General features: G+C 46.0%; 2 protein-coding genes across 15 annotated transcripts in view; both read right to left on the bottom strand.

Moving 5' to 3' along the window:
• The window catches only part of LOC125718103 (ubiquitin carboxyl-terminal hydrolase 37-like), a 49888-nt gene that overhangs the window by 24466 nt on the left and 4866 nt on the right, over positions 1–20556 (bottom strand). For 2 of the 14 annotated variants that reach the window (XR_007384770.1, XM_048991652.1), the window contains exons 9-12: positions 20281–20380; positions 20036–20115; positions 19641–19841; positions 19356–19486 (exon numbers count right to left, since the gene is read on the bottom strand). The exons of 3 other annotated variants lie outside the window; for them this stretch is intronic. Coding sequence is in view for 7 of the 11 variants with exons in the window: in XM_048991652.1 (XP_048847609.1) it covers positions 19356–19486; positions 19641–19841; positions 20036–20115; positions 20281–20380 (512 nt within the window). In the remaining 4 variants the exon portion in view is untranslated. Of the gene's footprint in view, positions 1–16540; positions 17698–17770; positions 17830–18057; positions 18198–18476; positions 18577–18740; positions 18785–19355; positions 19487–19640; positions 19842–20035; positions 20116–20280; positions 20381–20556 lie in introns of those variants that run through there. 9 more of the 14 variants (XR_007384768.1, XM_048991647.1, XM_048991649.1 and 6 more) reach the window with 9 other exon arrangements.
• Positions 6755–10682, bottom strand: LOC125718107 (serine/threonine-protein kinase PLK3-like). The gene is made up of 9 exons (XM_048991656.1): positions 10429–10682; positions 10196–10294; positions 9986–10102; positions 9768–9897; positions 9511–9598; positions 9317–9412; positions 8988–9183; positions 8760–8886; positions 6755–8672 (listed from the first exon to the last, which is right to left on the bottom strand). The coding sequence occupies exons 1-9, from the start codon at positions 10546–10548 to the stop codon at positions 8536–8538; spliced, it is 1110 nt and encodes a 369-aa protein (XP_048847613.1). The 5' UTR covers positions 10549–10682; the 3' UTR covers positions 6755–8535.

Genomic DNA, 20556 nt, shown 5'->3' with positions numbered 1-20556 from the left:
TCCTACCAGGGGTGTAGCCTAATTCCTGCTATTTTGGCTTAGTTAGCAAAACGTCACCCAATAGTTCACTCCGCAGCTGTGATGTGCAAATGTACTCGGTAGCTCTTACACCATTGAAAGAATATTGATATAGGTATTTAACCTGTTTAGATATTAATTATGACACTTTAAAGGCCATAAACCACAGGTAACATATATTTATGTGTAACTGAGTATGTGAAATATACATTTTCTAACACTAATACGTATTGATATAATCATTTGTTTTTTCATCCAAGCCATTTCTTTGGGGATTATATGCTGCTGTGACGTTCCTTTCTGTGCAAAGCATTTCACAAAGCCTTTGGTTGATCTTTATGAAGATATAAGTAATTATCACATAGAGCAGATCTATTTCTTTAATTTGTCTAACTAATTCGAGTCCTTCTATACAGGCCTTTCTCTTCATGTTCGCACACAGGAATTAATTTGTGCCCTGAGAAAGGCTTTCAGTGTATCCCAAGTTATTAGGCTAGAAGCCTCTCCTGAGTATTCCTTTGGAAAAACAAGGTTATTTGGTCTTTCATGAATTCTTGGATGTTGTCATCAGCCAGGAGAGATGAATTTCAACGCCAGTTTCGACTGAACTGAGGAAGATCAGGAAAAGTCATTGATAATACAACTGGGGCATGATCTGATATTACTATGCTCTGGTGATCACAGGATGGGAGCCACAAGGTCAACCGAGTATCAATGAGAAAATAATCAATCCTAGAATAAGTATGGTGGACCTGTGAAAAAGAGTACTCTCTTCTGTTAGGATGTAAACGGTGGCAAATACCAGAGACACCATAGTTACATAAAAGGGATTGAATGAAAGAGGCAGATTTACTGATAGTGCTGGGGTGAGAAGAAGATCGGTCTAACACAGGGTCCAACCAGCAGTTAAGATCTCCACCAAGTATGAGAGAGTATGAGCTCAGATCAGGCAGTTGTAAAAAAACACGCTCAAAAAAATCTACATTATCAGTTTTGGGGGCATATATACTGGCTAAAACTAATTTTGTATTGTAGAGATTTCCAGAGACAAAAGCATACCAGCCGTTAATATCAGAAATTACATTATGTTTCTCAAAGGGAATATTTTGGTCAATTACAATCGAAACACCTCTGGCCTTAACCTGAAAAGTGGAATGAAAATGCTGCCCCACCCACCGTGGCTGTTCAGGTCTGGCAGGTAGCCCATCTCCACAGCCAGCTCCAGGAGCCCAGGAATGGAGCTGAGCTGATTTAGGATGTCATCCGGAAAAAGGAACTCATCACGGACACCCTCATCATCGTCATGCAGATGGAGAGCTGTTCCTTTTCTTCCTAGTTCCCTTTTCTCCATTGCTGATTGTAATAGCTGCGAGTTGCAGTCATGTACTCATACTCTAGTGTTTCACAGTAGTACTGTAGCCAGTACCTTTCCATAGGGGACATGGCACGCCAGTTCTACAGGTCATAGTTAGAGTTCTGCATGAACCTGTACATTTTCTCTGCAACATCAGGAATGGGCATAAACGGGAGTGTCAGACCTGTAGCCAGCTGAGGAAAGGGGGTTATTGGTTGAATTGAAATGAGTCACACAGGACGAATCTGAGATGAAATCGGAGCAAGGCGGGGATAAGGATGCAGCTGGAGATGGCGAAGGAGAGTACATGAGCACAGACGGCGTGGGAGCTTAAAGGAGGACGGAACAGGCAAGAAGTATAAATGAAGCAAATGAAGAAAATGTAGAAGTTACTAAACAGGGAGGTGATGGTGACAGAGTCTTGCTGCCAATTCGGCTGAGAGTCACTCATGTGGCCATTTTCAAGTTGGGGTCATCCGTCCATTTGGCCTCTCACTTGCGGCAGGAGTTTGTTGCCCCCATGCATTGAAACAAAAGGTTTAATCGACCATGTCAGTTTCCTGCTGATGTCCCCGATCTGTCCTGTTCCTCTGCAAGAGTCCCACAGAGGGCAGTGTATAGAACAGGTGATGTCCAGGCTGGGTGGGATACTTTGAAATGCAACTGGCTTTCTTTTGCAGTCGGCCGGTTAATGTCTCTGATGGAGGGCTGTGTAGTGCCGCTGGTCTGCTGTCACCCTCACCACCTGTTGCAGGTTCTTCCTGTTCTCTTCTGTGCAGCTGGTCAACCATACCATGCAGCAGTATATCAGGAGGCTCTCTATTATTGACTGGTAGAAGTTGGTCTGCAGGTGATTACTGGGGTAGGAGTCCCTTCACTTCCTTCAGAAGTAAAGCCTCTGTTTGGCCTTCGCCACCTGATGGGAGATGTGTGTGGTCCAGGTGAGGTCGTCCAAGATGTGCACACAAAGAAACTTAAAGCTCCCTACCCTCTCTACCTTCTCCCCGTGTATGCAAAGGGCAGAGTGCTCTCTGGGCTTTGATTTCCTGAGGTTTACATAATTTCTTTTGTTTTTGTAGTGATTAAGTCCATATTGTGACAGTACCATTCTGCCACATACTGAATCTCCTCTCATTAATGTCCGATATTAGTCCTGCTATGGTGGTGTTGCCAGAGAATTTCGCTGCAGTGTTGGTAGCATGGATGGGGAATAGGTAAAGAGGGAGGGGAAGACGGGGCTGAGGACTCACCCTTGTGGTGGATCAGTGTTCAGGATGAGAGTGAATAATGTCGCATCTTCCATCCTGACCTTCTGGAGTCTGTTGCTCAGGAAGTCCAGCATCCATGTGCACAGTGTACTGTCTAAGCCCAGATTACTTACCTAGATTAGTCTTAACTCTTGTTCCTGCCCTTCTGTGATTCATTCCAGCTGCCTCTGGGATCTGTGTATATGACGGCCAATGGAATTTTGTTTTAAAGTGGAAAAAAACAAAATCTTGAAATAACCGATTTTGTTTTTTGTTTTGAAAAAATCAGGAAACGGAAATCGGGAAATGAAAAAGCAGTCTAGATGCGGAAAATAAATCGTATTTTCTGTCGTAATCACTATGTGTATCGCTAAAAATCATTGGTCACTGGCCAGGTCGAATGAAGTGCTCTAATTACTTATTAAAATGTACTAGAAATTCATAAACTATGTTTGGACTAGGGGCGGCAGGGTGGTGCAGTGGTTAGCACTGCTGCCTCACCCCTCTGGGACCTGGGTTCGAGTCTCCGCCTGGGTTACATGTGTGTGGAGTTTGCATGTTCTCCCCTTGTCATCGTGGGGTTTTCTCCGGGTACTCCGGGCCCTCCCACAGTCCAAAAAAATGCTGAGGCTAATTGGAGTTACTAAATTTCCCTTAGCCGTGCGTGTGTGCGTGAATGCTACCCTGCGATGGGCTGGCCCCCCATCCTAGGTCATTCCCTGCCTCGTGCCCATTGCTTCCAGGATAGGCTCCAGACCCCCCGCAACCCAGTAGGATAAGCAGTTTGGAAGATGGATGGATGGATGTTTGGAATACGTTGTATTTCTACATTTTCTGCATTGTAATCATACTACTCCACAATTAAATATACTATTGAAAAATGTACATTAAATACTTGTGTAATTAAGATGTAATAACAATTATTATAATAATAGTAATAATAATAGGTTACATTTTGCATTTGTATAGATTTTGCAGGGAGGCCAACCAAAAGGGAGTCGATACAGATGTAGTTAATTATGCTGTTAAAAACATGCTACAAACCGTTAGACTTTAGTCTAATTTTTCAAATGGAATTAATTCAGTCTTATTTAAAATGCTATTGGTTGTAACAAATTTCTTCAGTACTTTCTCAGTGGTACTAAAGTCAACCAGTTTAACCCAGGGACGGATTATGGGTTGTGTGGGCCCCTTGGCAAAACGTTCGCGAGGCCCCCCCCCCACACCAGCACCACCACCACCACAATTCAAGGGCCCTTGGAAGCCAAACACCCTCCCTATAGGGTCAGGGGCCCTTGCAGGCAGAGGATCAAAGAATGTAGGCCCTCTAAAATAGACAAAAGAAAATACATTTTTGATAAGCGTTGCAAATTGTTTTGGGCTAGGGGCCCCACGGGCCCCCTGCACCCCAAGGGCCCCTGGGCAGCAGCCCCGCTGGCCCGGTCCGTAATCCGTCCCTGGTTTAACCTTTTCCTGAAGCAGAGTATAAATTCCAAAAACAAGAAGGAAGAGGTGGTTCCAGTATTTTGTGGAAAGAACACCATGCAACACTGGTAATGCATACTGTATAATAAGAGATCCCCAGTCAGAAGCTTTCCAGTATTTCCATTCTTTTACTGAACATGGGACTCCTGTTAACTCTACTGGAGGTTGGATAGAGAGCAACTGCTTGTCAGCCTTGAAGGGGATCAGTAATTATAACCATACATAGTTAGGTTATATACACATGTGTAACGGAAGAATGAGTTCTGATTGACTCTTTATTAACAAATGTTTTCATAAACTACGTTACTGTAAACACACAGACACACACAGACACACAGACACACACACACACACACACCAGACAAACAATAATAAATAGACAATAATAAATATTAAAATCCCTCTGGGTTAATAAAAAGCCAACAGACAATAACCACAGTACAAAAATCACATGGATTTATTTGAGACACATATACACACAAAGTTATTACACAATAAGTAAGTAAGTTACACAATGATTACTTTTAGAAAAGAACAAGATAATAAACTGACAAAGTAGACTATAGTGCACTAACATTCACAGATCTTCCTGTTGTGTTTTATCGATGTAACTCCTGCACATAACAAACAAGAAGCCACACAGTCCACAAACCAGATTTAAAAGGAACAAAAACACAGAAAAAACCACGGGACCATTACATTGATTTACTAAGTAGTGCTGGAAGTCGGGTTTTCAACCAGAAGGTTTGAAAAATATGTCAGGAAGCGCCCTCACACCTTGTAAAACATTTCGCTGCTATTGTTAATCGAATAACGAATCTTTTCGAGGCTTTAATAAGACATAAGGTCCCTCGGCCATTGAGCATGGGTGGGCAGAGCAGCGCCCTTCCACCTTAGTAGGATCACAAGCCTAAACTGTAGAGTTTTCCAGAGACAAAAACATACCGGCCGTAAATATCAGAAATTACATTATGTTTCTCACAGGGAATATTGTGGTCAATTAGAATCGAAGGACCTCTGGCCTTAGCCTGAAAAGTGGAATTAAAATGCTGCCCCACCCACTGGGTCATGAGGCGAGAGTTATCCGATCCGCAAATGTGCGTTTCTTGCAACAGCTGCTTTCTAATGTTTTATGTGTGAGAGCACCTTCCTTCTTTTTACAGGATGATTTAAACCTTTGACATTCCAGCTTACAAAATTTAAGTGACCCATAGTCCTGCACTAAGAATGTGAGTAAACAAGTGCAGGTAAAAAGAGTTCCAAAGAAACAAGAAAGAAAACAAACATGAGTCTGCAACAAAAAACAGAATGGTCCCGGCGTCCCCCGACTTAACACAACAACCTAATACTACCCTGGCATTACAGGATATCTCCCCCCTCCCCCATCCACCGCCCACCCACCACCCACCATCCACCGCCCAGCCACCGCCCACCCACCACCCACCACCCACCGCCCACGGTAGCGATGAAGGCGTAAGACCACGGGGCGCGGTCTCTGTCCCGGGGTCGACTTGGCAGCAGTTATGCAGCTGGGCTTCACTATAGACCAGGGGTGTCCAAACTACGGGCCACTGTCCATTTCTAATTGGCCAACTTCAAATTCCAAAAACATAATGGAATATGGTCCACAAATGAAAATGGACACTAGATGGTGCTGTTTAAAAGAATACAACTTATACACCAAACAAGCAAAGAAAAATTTGAAAAAAAAAAATGGCAGAACCAAAGAAATGCAAGATAACAAGTGAGGGCCGTGTGAGAAAAGAGAGTTACGTAAATGACACCCAGCCTGCAAGCTCAACAATGCACTTTCTATGTTCACTAATTCACTACAGCTTCCCTCTCCTCATCCTCATCACATATCACCTCAAAATGAAATGGAAATGGAAAGGCAAAGAGCTGAGCTCGAACGCCTGCAGGCTGAGAAGAACGTGGAAGCAGCTCGCGCTAGATTGGAAGCCTATAACAAATGAGAAATAATACAAATGAGTGATGACCAATCAGTAAAGAGCGAGCAGGTAAGCATATATTGTGCCAAGAAGCTCAAAAGCTCATCAAATATCCAAAGCTCATGAAAATGTCCTTGTAAGAGAGAAGGGCATATATTAGGGACAAGAGAGTGTGTTGTGGCTGTATGAAGCAGAGACAACAGGTAGCCGACCCTGCGAGGGCGTGGCCGCTCCCGTACGAGCCAAGGCCAGGGCCCCTAGGACCCCAGGCGGCTGGGTGCGACCAGCCCCTGGTAGAGAGCCCCACCCATGCCGGAGAGGCCCGAGCCCCCCCCCGGGCCACCACCCCAAGGAAAGGGGCCAGCAACCATGGCCAGGAGACCAAACCGCACCCCGGACGGAGCAGCAAGCCCCGGACGCAGGCCCCCACCATCCACACAGACACCCCGCAAACATACCTCTCAGCCATGCACATACACCATACACACATCCCCTCAACATACACAGACACCCACACACAGAGACACAAAGACACAGGCCCATCCACTCTGGACTGCCCTCCGACATGCGAGAGAACGGATGCAACTCCCAGCGCCAGCCGCGACCCCAGGGCGCCACCAGCCGAGCTACCACCCAAGCGCCCCCCCCACCCCCGGTGGAGAGCAGGGGTGTAGGAAGACCCGCCAACTCTCCTCCCCCATGCACCTGTGTGAGAGGTAGAGTGTTAGATGCGTGTGGAGATGTGTGAGACTGTATGTAGTGCAGGGGATGAGTATGACTGTTGAGAAACTAAGATGAATTTAAAATTGATGGGGGAAGCGTAGAGGAGGGCTGCTTGTGAACAACTCTCCTCCACATCACTCCCCCATCAAGACCCTTAATATACATGGTGTGAGTAAGATTGGAGTATAAATGGCCATCCCCATCGTAGTATGCACGACATACACCCCCCCCCGAGGCCCTACATGTGTGTGTGGCATATTGTGAATGAGGGGGGAGAAGGGCTGGGATTCGTAAGGCCAGGGGGCAGATTGCTCACCCCCTGGCAAAAGAGAGCCAGCTAACCAGCTGACTCAGTAGGCACCCCAGCCCCCCACCGCCGTGCGGGAAGGAGCAGACCCGGGGCCCCCGGCGACCACATCCCAGGGCACCGCCAGCGCCAAAAGCCACCCCGCCCCCCCCCACTAACTCATAAAGTAAAAACGGCAGAGTGTGAGACATCTAGGGAATAAGCAGACAAATATAATATTTGGAAAATATGGCTAAGATAGAAAAAAGGGAGAAGAGGATGGTGCAAAACAAAAAGGTACCGAGTCAGCGGGGCAGGCGAGTGCGGAGCCGCAATGTGTGGTTCCTGTTAGGGAGGAGCAAGACTCCATCATACTAAATGAGTCACGCAAACTACGACAGGAACATACCGAAGCGGCAGGAGAAAACAAGAGAACATTGGCAAGATTAGAAAGTAATATCAAAGAACTTGTGGTCAGAACAACGGCCCTGGAACAAAGATCGGTGCACATGGAGGATAAACTGGGAAATACAAAAGACAGAATGACGCGGACAGAACGCACCACGACTTTGTTACTCCAAGAAACTGCAAAGTTATTTGCTAAGTGCAAAGATCTGGAATGGAGAATGAGACGCAACAACATGCGAATACATGGCATGTTTCACTACAAAGTGAAAGAACACGTTATAAGGGAGGCATGGAAACAAAAGATCACATACAAGGGAAAGACTGCCTACTTTAATGAAGACTACAGAACGGAGAAAAGAAGTGAGGGACGTCATCAAAAAATTAAAGGAGAAAAACGTGAAAGCAGAGTCACCTTTAAGGTGTTCCTGGACTCCGGGACAAAGACATTTGCTACACGAACGGAAGCAGCGACTATGTTAAAGGACATGGGACCCCCTGGTGCCACAGAAGTAGACCTGAGTGCCCACATTGAATAAACTCATCTACGGTTTAGGTACAGCAAAAATACCAAAGGTGACAGGGTTACAGAGCAATATGAACGTATGTGTATATACATGTCGGCCTGTTTTAATACAGTTGAATAGAAGAGAGGTCATTAACGTTGTGTGACGTCGTTTCTTGTCTCCGAGTGTGTTCAACCCGGATAAATCCCACATTACCTGATTCCACGGCTCCCTGCACGTTGCGTGACAGAACAGGGAAAGAGGAGCAGGGATCCGTGGAAAAGGGTAATGTGGGATTTATCCAGGTTGAACACACTCGGAGACATGAAACGACGTCACACAACGTTAATGACCGGACTGGGGAAAACAATACATTATGTAAATACATTGCACTAATTAACCAAAGTGAGAAATAGCTGCTAAACACAGGGATTCCACATCACGTAACGAGGGGGCGCGGCACACGGGAGGAGCATGATATAAACACATTTCATTATTATCATTTATTGACCATATTTCATTGAACATAAATACACAAGAGATGAGCCGATATACCTCACACCTAGTAAGTTGGCCCAGCCCTTGGAATATTTTTCTTTATGTGGCCCTCACTAAAAAAAGTTTGGACACCCCTGCTATACACCAAATAACTGCTGGTCTCTTTGCTGAATTCCTGTTTAGATTCAGCACTGGCCATGTCTGCAAGAAAACATGGGAAAATCAGGTATCTGAGCCGGATGAACTGAGAGATACTGGACTTGCAAGGTTTGTGTTGAAGGAGCTTACCTTTGGATCTCTTTTTTCTAAACAGGCGCTGGAACAGCCTGCCAAAGAACTTCCTCACACGATTAGCCAATCTGAATGTTGGTACCTTGCAGTAACTACTCGACGGAAGTTCCTCAGGAGTGAAGCCCTAGGGTTGTAGTTTAAGATGTTTTGGTTGAGCAAACCAAGTCCTCAGGAGGCATGAATATTATTGAACTCGGCAGACCAGCAGTTTGCATGTGCACTTACCTTAGTGAAGAACTTGTGACTTAGGATCTGATCCAAAGTGGGCCGATCCTGTGGATTCCTCTGAAGGATCCAAGAAATCAGTTTCCGGGCTGATGAGGAGAGGGTCTTTGGTAGAATGTACTCCGCTTGAGTCACACTCTGTCTGATCTCCTCAGTATCGCCATAAAAGGGGTATGCCCCAACCAGCATTGTATACCTGTGTTGAGAAAGTCAGCAAAGTTATTTGAGTTTCATTTGCATATAACAACATTCTGCGTTGGTGCATCTCAGATATCATGCATTCTTCACTCTGGCTCTGACTGTGAGGATGACTGAGAATGTATACGTACATGATACAGCCCAGCGCCCAGACATCCGACTCTGGGCCGTGTCCCTCCATCTGCCACACTTCAGGAGCCGCGTATTCTCTGGTGCCACAAAAGAATCTACAACACACAGAAAAGGAAAACAGTATACATGTGCCTTAGCCTGCTGCATGAGCAATTTGAAAGATTTGCTGGAGAATCTAAGAAAAAGAACCCACTTCTGCCTCGACTCCATTGGCTGCAGCTTCGTTGCCAGTCCAAAGTCGGCCAGTTTCAGCTCCATTTTCTCTGTTAGTAATATATTCTCTGAAAGACCAATGAATCAAATACTTCACCTAATAACACCAGACATCAAACAGTTGCAGAATACAACAACAGCAGGCAGCAATCATATAAAGCACACAGGAAATGCCATGTAAAATGTCAACACTAACATGTGAAGAATTAAACAAATCACGCGTGCACACACACATACCTAACTTGAGGTCCCTGTGGAGAATGCCTTCTCCATGCATGTACTTTAGTGCGCCAATGAGCTGTCTCATGTAGTACCGCACTTCAGGGGTCCTCAGAAGCTGTCGTGCTTGTAGGACGTCGAGCATCGACTGGAATGGGAAAAGAAAGGACGGCGTGAGTCGACAGAGTCTTAACCTTAACAAACTGTCTGCAAAGGCCAGAAACAACTGGGCTCACCCCCCTACTGCACAGCTCCATGAAGATGTACAGGAATCTGTCATCTTCAAGATGATGGGAGTAGTTGACGACGTGATGGTGTTGCAGCGTCTTCAGAATCTCCACTTCTCGGAGACTCTGAAATGTCAGACGCGACACCACAATGAGCATAAGGGAAATGCAGCTTGACTGTGGAGAGGGCTGACTTCAAGCAGGATTTAGATCACATACCTCTTTAATTCCAGCGGAGTGCTTTATGGGGATAACTTTCACCGCAAAGATCTCCCCGCTTAAAATGTCCATCATTTGGAAGCATTTGGCAAAGCCTCCCTAAAAACACAAGTGTATTAAGTATTTCTGCCATATCTAATTGATATCCATTTTCCATTGATATCCGGAATCTACTCTCCAGCAAGACTAATAAATTGCAACTTAATTGTCTACAATATCTTTATAGTACATACTTCTCCCAGCAGTTGGAGTCTGCGGTAAAACCGCAAATTTCCGGGATCAAAGAGGATCTCAGGCGCTTCAATCCTCTTCTTAGCCGCCAGCAGAGCTTCGAGCCAAGTAGGACAAGCCATGTCGCAATAGTAACGCACGAAAAACACCAAATCGCTATCCAGCAGTATTTCGACCACCTTCAAAACTCTTTGGTGTGAACGTTCAATAAGTAGGCAACGGAACAAGGTGCATTCAATGTTTCCGTGACCGCATCAGAAATTCGAACGGAAACATGAAACTTGTTTTTTTTCGAAGAAATCACAGGTAGTAAACACCAGCACGCGCGCCGGCTGTGAACAGCGCGCGGAGCCTTGAGTCCATACTGCTAATATAGCACGCGGAGACGAAGCCCTAATATTATTTTATAAAGGGGAATATAGAGGGGAATTTAAGTTGCATTTAGTTAAGTATATTTATTATTTAATTTAGCAATCGCACTATTACTGTGCTGGCATAATATACTTAATATGCGATCGATAGCAAAAAAGAAAGGAAATATATATATATATATATATATATATATATATACATACACACACACACACACTGTGATGCCCGGTCCGTCCGCTCATCGTGTGTGCCACGCCCCCTAATTATCCACGTGTGCTTTCCCGATCGTGCCCAGCTGTGTCTGATTATTTTCAACCAGTCTTGTCCTTTTAAGTCCAAGTCTTGCCTAATGCCTTTGTCTGTCATTGATGGTTGTCGATGCCTGCATTCCGTCCTGCCCTTGCCCCCAATTAAAACCTCGCCTCGCCTCGCCTCGCCTCGCCTCGCCTCGCCTCGCCTCGCCTCGCCTCGCCTCGCCTCGCCTCGGTCAGCGATCGTGACAGAATGACAGACCCTAAGGAAAAAGCATCTTCCGTGGCCGAGGGGGATTACCTCGGCCTCGTCGACCACGTGCTGTTTTGGATCGCCCAGCCCGGCATCTGGGAAGATCCCCCGGCATGGGATCTCATCAGCCGGAGCTGGGACATCCTGGACCGGCTGTCCCTGGAAGAGGACGCGCACCTCGCGGAGGAGGTGCGCGATAACTTCCAGCGGGTGGCGGAGCTCCGGAAGGAGCGGTGGGTTGCGCTGCGCGAACCGGGGACCATCCTCCCGCCGTCCGCCTTCTCGGACAGTGCGCAGCCTAACTCCCCGACGGTGACGCGGAGGAGGAGGAAGAAGCCGACGGTCGCCCCGGACGATCGTCCTGGGAGCGTGCGCGCTCTCCCCCGCTTTCTTCTCAGGCGGTGAGCCAGAGGACTCCCCGGCCATTCCTGAGATCACCAGCACGACGAAGCTGCCTTCGCCGGCAGCTTCCCCCGTCCAGAGAACACGCTGGGCCGCTGCGCAGCATGAGCAGCCGTCTCCGCTGCTCGCTGCAGCCGTCGGACCTGAGGAGCTCCCTCCGCTCTTGCCACCAGCGCATCCCGCGCAACCGACACCGCAGCCGCCCCTGCCTGCGGACCCCGCGCCCGTGCAGCCGCCCCTGCCTGCGGACCCCGCGCCCGTGCAGCCGCCCCTGCCTGCGGACCCCGCGCCCGTGCAGCCGCCCCTGCCTGCGGACCCCGCGCCCGTGCAGCCGCCCCTGCCTGCGGACCCCGCGCCCGTGCAGCCGCCCCTGCCTGCGGACCCCGCGCCCGTGCAGCCGCCCCTGCCTGCGGACCCCGCGCCCGTGCAGCCGCCCCTGCCTGCGGACCCCGCGCCCGTGCAGCCGCCCCTGCCTGCGTACCCCGTTTCTTCTGAAATGGTGAAAAAAAATAGCCGAGGTCTGGCAAGCAAGGTTTAGCATTTCAAAGGTGACTGTAATGAGTTGGCTGCACTTCTTGGGTTATTCCCTGACTTGCTGCCACAGGTTTTTGTATGAGATCTGGACCTGAGCAACCCTGAGTAGGACAAAAAGATATGGAAAATGGATGGATGGAAGGATATGTAAAACTAAGAAATGAATGACAAGCACCAAAAAGTAATCCAAGAGTCAGGGTAAAAAATCACAAGGCAAATCCAAAATACCATGATCCAAACCAAAAGAGCTACAAAGACGAAACGAAATCACAGGCAGAAATCTGCCAAGAATGCAGGTACAAATGAGGTGTTTTGTAAAAGCTTTGTATGAACAAAATAGATGAGAAACATTCATGTACACCCCTGACAAGATGCCAGCCTTTTGCAGTGAACATATACAGCATTAATTCATTTTCCCCTTTTATTTATGAACATGCAGAAGATGGAGGAGATAAGGGAGAGGGTCCTGGCAAAGGTTATTTGGGTGGTTTAGTATGAGAGGTGATACAGGGCTGTTGGAGGAACAAACAGGCTCTTCAGAAATATATTAAAAGTATGAAATATAAGTGAGACAAAATCACGAAGTATAAGAAGCAATAGTAAGTAGTCTCTGATGATTACACAATTATGGAATATAATAAGACAAAATTATGAAATGCCATAAACATCGATGAGTTGTCGAAAGTGATACAAAATTAGGAAATATCATAAGCATTGGTAAGTAGTCCTGTCATGAAGAGTGAAGACGACTGTTGGAGGGAGTGGTGGGCGGCGAGTGGCACCTTGCGGACCGTGTAGGAACTGTAGTTTTGAGTTTTAGCCCCCTGCGGTATCTGTAGCTCGTTGTCATAATTAGTGCAGCTTGTTCAGTTCAGGAATCGTCGGGCCTTTGGGGACCATCCCACAAATATGCTCCGCCAGGCATTCTGAGTCGTGGATTCAATAGTTTTTCCCAAAACTACCAATTTCCCTCCGACCACAAAGGTATGCACAGCCAATTGAGTAGTGTTATGCTCGTGGTCTTTAGCTATCTGCATTAATTGCAGAGATTCGTGTAACAGTTAAGCATGATCTCGCAATGATATTCCTATACCGGAATGTAGAGGGCGCCACTGCGCTGCCGTCAGCATATCTTCTGAAGTGTGATTTATTAACACTAGAAGCGCCGTGCTGGTTTGACATACTTATAGTGCGGCTAGACGGTCAAAAGAATGCCAAGTCTTTAGACAGGGACACTGTACTGACACATAATGACCGCTAGATGGCGCTTTAGCATAGAAGCAAATGATTTGCTTATAAGATCAGGTATGTTGATAGTTTCTGAGTCGACTGAGAAAATCTTCTGAAAAAGACTAGTTTCATAGTATTTGCTTTTAATCTTTATCTTATCTCTTGGACAATGTGACGATTTGTCACAACTTGCCTTTCTTTTGTATTCAGATTCACCCACTTCAGAGAACTTTGAGGAAATTGGAATAATAAGTTTATATAGGCATTATACTGAACATATTAACTAATACATTAGAGAAGCTAATTAAAATCATTCAAATATACGGTATATAATATATGAAGGCGTTGAGCTCTATTTAACGGTATGAGAAAATTACATGTCACAGCGCTAACCATTTTACACACATGTACAGGAATTACTAAATGATTATATTCCATAGACATCGATTCGTTCATTCGTTCTGACAACGTTGAAACACCCACATTAAACATTTAAACATTAAAACCGCGGAAAGCAAGAAAGTAATGTGTGTGGCCGCTCGATAAGAACATGATCAAAGATTTCAGCGTGTTGTGATTTATTGTTATTTGTGAGACTTTATTTGCATATTTTTAAGTGGACAGATTTCTGATTAATTTTCAAGCATGTGCAACAAGCAATGACAGATATTGACATTAGTTTCACGCATGCAAAAATATTCAGTAACTGCGTTGCTTGCGACATTTGCGTTTGGTTTATACTTTCATAAGGTTTTCGAATTTTTAGCCAGGGGTTACGAAAAATAAGCAGGACGCTATAGCGGATCAGTTCAGGGAAAATATTTATCTTCTCTGCCAACACCGGAGCGAGAGCAACAGGACAGAGATAAATAAAATCCAAAGTCGAGGTAGTGAAAACAGGCAGGTGATCATGCCATCAACGTCGGCAGTGAGGGGGCTAGTCTATAAGCGATGGTCGGCAGAGGCAGAACAGAGGTGGAAGACAGGTCAAGGAATAAACGCTGGAACTTAGCACGGAAAGCTGAAGATCTCGCATTTGGCTGGCGTGCCAGACGCGAATAAAAAGGCTCTCCGATTACCCCGACGGGCATCAGCTGGTAGAGGAGGGCAAACAGCAACCGGTCCGGCCGGTGTAGAAGCGCTACGGCCGCTGCTCAACTCCCTCCTAGGGAAACCGCAGGGGTGTGGCAGGGGAGACCCGAGTGACGTCATAGGGGCTTCCCCGGGGCGATCCACGACAGCGTTATGCCCCTCCAGCTATTATGGGCAACCCGTGGAATCTACATGGAGCTTGGTGAGTAGTCACATTATATATTCCGCAGTGCCCAGTACATAAAGTATCATTACATTGTGGTATTTCAGGCTTTAGATGTAAGCACATAGTAGAACTAATACTCCACAATTGCTTCCATGCACTATGATTAGATGTCATTAACATTAGTTGAACATTATTTCGTTGTATTTTGGCATTTAACATAGTCATAGTACATTCAGTCCAATTCATCCATCGAGTTCGGTCACAGGGGCGGCATGGTGGTGCAGTGGTTAGCACTGTTGCCTCACACCTCTGGGACGCGGGTTCGAGTCTCCGCCTGGGTCACATGTGTATGGAGTTTGCATGTTCTCCCCATGTCGTCGTGGGGTTTCCTCCGGGTACTCCGGTTTCCCCCCACAGTCCAAAAACATGCTGAGGCTAATTGGAGTTGCTAAATTGCCCATAGGTGTGCATGTGTGAGTGAATGGTGTGTGAGTGTGCCCTGTGATGGGCTGGCCCCCCATCCTGGGTTGTTCCCTGCCTCGTGCCCATTGCTTCTGGGATAGGCTCCGGACCCCCCGCAACCCAATAGGATAAGCGGTTTGGAAAATGGATGGATGGATGGAGTTCGGTCACACCCACTTGAGGAGGCACTCCGGCAGATGCAAGGATAGGAATGTTCTTTCCCCTATAACACCCCCTGCAGAAGTACATCTCACTTCCATTAGTAGGGACCAGGTCAGCATGGTTGGTTTGCTGGACAGGTGAAGTTGTCTTGCCGTCCTTCTTGTTTGCTGCTTCTCCATCCAATCCTAAAACTGGAAATGTGCCCCAACTCGTTCCCTGAGACTGCATCATAGCCGAAGGTTGTCAGCAGCATCGGCTACGCCGTCCACCAGGGTCATTGCGCCATCCTTCACGCATAAAGAAGGACTGACATCCACATTAGTTTTCTCGTAAATAACATTTATTAGCTGGGATGCGTCACCAACTTTCGGCGTCTGGCTTCATTCTAACTGAATTCTGAAGGTAAAGGAAAATATGCAAAGGAGGCCAAAGTAACGCTGCAATCTGGAGTAATGTATTTTATTCTTTTTATAGTAATGGATAAAGTTTAGCTTCCTTACACTCTCTCTCTACCTCTGTTTGTAATGCGGGGTTATGTGGAGAGTTGTAATGTATTTAATCTAACTACAGCTAGATCAGTACCATATAGATATAAACACATGCTGTTGGGTTGAATACAGCCGTATATGGGAGCGAATGCGTCAGAGCCGCTAGCTTGGGACGGGGTAGAGCTCCTTTAAAATGAACGAACGTCTATCAGGGACAAGCTGGCATTCAGAAATAAAGAACCGTAAATCGACAAATTTGAGAAGCGATTTTTATTGTCCTGGTTCGTTACAAACGTCAGACATGTATTTATGACCGAGCCGCGACTAAAATAATAGACAAGCGGGACTGCAGGACTTACGATGGAACTGTAGGCCTCAAGCATGTATCTAGCTCATTTCAACACGTGGCAGGGGTCTATGATCACACAGACATTTTCCCCTGAGGAAGGGGGGGGTAAATGACATCTTGAGAGGCTGATTCAACTTCAGGTGGCATCCGAAAATGGTGCACATGCTGATGTTGGACATGTGGCCATCCATTGTGACTCACACAACTTTAATGCCACGCTCATGTAGAGCCTTCAGGGCCTGCAGGAGTAAAACTGTGTCTGGTGAAACAGTTTTTATGAAGTAGAAGGCGACAGGCAACTTCCAATGATGTTTTTTATTTAAAAAAAATATTTTTATTGAAATTTTCTTAACCTTAAACATCAGTATCCCAACACATCAGATACACACCCTCCCCCATCCAGCAAAATAATAAAAAAGGTAACTAAATAAATGACACCAAAACTGAAGCGGTATCTGTACCATTAGCTATCTATACCGCCAGGCGTTATGCATTATTCTCTGTAGCTGGAGGGAGGGGGGGCCCGACCCATTGCTTTGTTGGCATCATTAGCTATGTCACTGGCTCCATCACAGTGCATCCAAGAAGGTGAACCTTCCATGTGACTGTGTACTTAATGGTTCACCTGCCTCAGCGTTGGGTAATTCCTGTAGTGGGGTACCCACATACTTTAATGCTCTCTTCCCCTAATGTTCACGTATGTCATGAACCTAGAACTGCATCAAACACCATTTGCGTACAAACAAAATGCTTGACATTTTAATACAACAAATGTTCACAGATTTTGCATTTCGTAACAAAGTAATACAATTGTTCAAATAAAGGTCCCTGCAGAAAGCAGATGCTATAAACAAATTCCTCAGGGACCATGAAAATTATCAACACTTTCATATGACTGGTGTAAAACAAGCAATGTTATTTTGTTATTAATTATTGTACATTATATGACATTATATTACTTCCCCTTATGCTTGTAACTTGGTCCTTCACATATGGTCACACAATACTTCCTATCTACAATCAATTTATTCTGACATGCGATATATTGCCATACGTTTTGGGACACCCCTCCAAAGGTGGTCCAATCACTTCCACAGCCACAGATGTATTAAATCAAACACCTAGGCATGCAGACTGCATCTATTAACATTTACCAAAGAATGGGTCGCTCTCAGGAGCTCAGTGAACTGAAGCGTGGTACCTTGATAGGATGCCACCTGTCCATTCCTCACTACTAAATATTACAGTCAACTGTAATATTGGCCAACTCAATATTAAAGCCTGTGTATTAAGAGTGGGATGTCATTAACGTTCATATGTCTGTAAAGGTAGGAGTCCCAAAACTTTTGGCAATATAGTGTAAATAAAAGAAAATGGACATTTTAAGTTATCTAAATAGGGAGGACTGCTGCTGTAGATTGTCCCGGTGAAAATGGCGATGGTGATATCCAACGCAGGTTCATGCAGACGTCTGCTTCCGGTCCTCTTCCATGTTCTCCTACTTCCATACCTGTAATCAGACACTCATTGATACCGTTTCCTTCCTCTTTTGGCTCAAAAAAACCAGAAACCACAGCATTTACCTATTTTTAAGTATTAGTCCCCAGTATGGAGACATCAGCTGTCTTCAGTGTAAGTCCTCCTACAAAAGAGCAGATTTTCCACATCACATATGCATCAAGTGGAAGAAGCAGCAGGCTTTCATTGGTGTAGCGTGAAATACAAACGACTCAGTTATATATTTGTGACAGTCTGACATATTGCAGTGAGGTGTGTAACTGCGTCTTGGGTGTGGAATATGTGTCCACTGTGTCTGTATTCAGCCACTGGATGTAGTATAACAGAGTGTATTCTGTGTTTCTCTGCTTACCTGCTGGGTGTAGAACAGCATGTACGCGCTTCTCTGCCTCATTCTCAGCACATGCTCCTCCTCTGATCTGGTCACTACGTGGTCACTGAAAGACAGCCAGCCCTTCTCTGCCACGCTAAAGTTGTCGCTGACGTAGTGACCTACGAGAAAGACAGGTAGGCCGTCCTCTGATTATACGATTTTAAATATGCCTTCTAGGACACAGGACTATTTAGCTTCTTTACAAGCATCACCTTTGGGCAGCTACTCAAATATGAGCATTTTCACTACTCTAGAATTTTCTTACATAAATGAGTATAACAGTAACAATAAAGGCAGTGGGTGGTATTATGGTACTCACTCAGTGACTTCTTGCGTAAGAAGGTCTTGTTAAAAAACTGAACCTTTCTGAGCTCAGCGTGTGTATTTATGTATCTTACCAGAGGTGGCGCTGGAGCCAAGGTGGCTGAGAATACCGACAAGCTGGTACTGGTGTCCCGCTGGCTGCTCTTCTGACGTCTCGGAAACCACTGTTTCCGCCTGAAGGGAAAACTCACCATGAACTTCATCTACCTCTAAGGCAGCTCCACCACTCTGCGTATCTCCAGTCTCTCTTACTCTCTGTCCTTAGTAAACTTTACTAATGTCCTAAGCTCACTCTCTCTTTCCCTCTCACTCATGTGTCTTCCTCTAACTCTCCCTACCCTCAGCAGTGCAGGTGTTTGCTGCTCTGTCTCTGGTCCAGCTGCTTAAGAGAGACAGGGATCACAGGAGAAACCAAACACAATGAGATGGGAGGTGAAATGACATTTCTACTGGAGACACAGATAAAATAGTGCTCTAACCAAAATAAGTGTGGTTGGTAACTTTCTTTAGCCCAGTGACAGGGGTCTGTCCCGGAACATCCCACTAACTTGGCACCAGATTCTGTGGGGAGATGATCTACTCCAGGGGTCTCCAATCTGCAAAGGGCCAGTATGTACGCAGATCTTCAGGAAAACCTTTAGGTCAGCTGTCTAAACCCTGGTGTGAGGATTCTTCAGCCAATCAGTCCTCTAATTAGTAATCTAATTAGGGAGTTGCCACGCAAACCCGCATACACACTGGCCCTTTGCGGATAAGACTGGACACCCTGATCTACTCTTACTGGTTTCACCACTACCACTCTGAAATTCTTTAAACTGTAGATTCCCTTATATAGTTTGCTGAATAGCACAGTACATTATGATTATGTATACAGGAAGTGCACCCTAAGGTACTTATTCACCTTCTTGTGAAGGTGTTCACCAGTGCCCATTGTGTGTTTGAGGCCAGTGTACCTGCAGGGGGCAGTGATTCCACTGTAGGCAGGTTATTGCAGACAGTATCGCTGTCCTCCTCCAAAGCAGCATCTTCTTCTGCATCTCCACTTAACATCCTTGAAGCATCCCCTGGTTGTTCTTCAGCCGGCCTGCAGGAGATACATACAATCAGAGGATTGTCCATGCATTTGCATAAGTAACCTTGTCTATTTACAGTGATTCCCATTTTCAAAAGAATGTACAATGTGTATGAGTGTGTGTCTGCTCTTATTTTGGCTGTACATTTCCATGCAAATAACTTACATTTCTGCCTCCTGTGTGGTCTGGCCATCCATCAGGTGAGCTTCCTGGAGCCGTGCTGCCTGGGGTGTCCCTGTCAGCTGGGAGATCTCCCTGAAGTGGGGGAGCAGGGAGATCTCCCTGCGGAGGAGAACTGGGTCCTGCACTTTGACCAGCTCAAACTGTGGTGTGAAGCTGAATCTCTTCATGTGCAGGACCAGGACACTGCAGATGCAGATGGAGAGTCAAAGAGAAAGGGGACAGGGACAGCACTGAACACACACACCTGACTGTCTGTGAGCAAACTAACTACATACAGCTCAACCCAAAGACATCCGTTAATCACACTGTGCACATTACTGAGCACCATGTATGCATGCAACTGATGCTCTTATTTGCTAGGAAAGTAATGAACTCACCGAGGCAGTGTAATAAATGCCCATGACAGGACAGCATGGCTCCCCCTGCAGGTGGCACATCTGAACTCCACCTCGGAATCCTGTAATCAGCACACAGCGGTACTCAGTCATTAGTGCCTTTTACCAGGACCATCACAACACAACAATTCTATGTGTCACAACCAGCTAGTAAGGCGTAGGGTGAGTATGTGTTCCTCTAGAAAAGAGCTAGTTTTGAGTGAACCTGTGTGCGGAACTAAAGACACCTTGAAGTAGATCTTCAGCAGGTCTTCCACTGACGAATGTGGGAGGACGTCCAGGGAGAGATTCGTAAATTCTTCCGTCCTGGAGGACTGTGCTCCACAGCTGCAGGAGACCAAGAAAGTGGAAAGAGATGCTAAGAAACTGGATATTTCTTATATTCTCAATCACTAACATCTGGAGCTTCAGTAAGAACTAGATCCCCAATGCTGGTGTATCACTGCTTTGTGTCTTTGTGGCAGCATCATGTAATTCATTCACACAGGCGTGCAAAACCAATA

This window comes from Brienomyrus brachyistius, chromosome 22 (genome assembly GCF_023856365.1).
Source record: "Brienomyrus brachyistius isolate T26 chromosome 22, BBRACH_0.4, whole genome shotgun sequence".
NCBI classification, from domain to species: domain Eukaryota; kingdom Metazoa; phylum Chordata; class Actinopteri; order Osteoglossiformes; family Mormyridae; genus Brienomyrus; species Brienomyrus brachyistius.
Note: the sequence above shows the minus strand (reverse complement) of the source record. Positions and strands in the feature narration are given on the sequence as shown.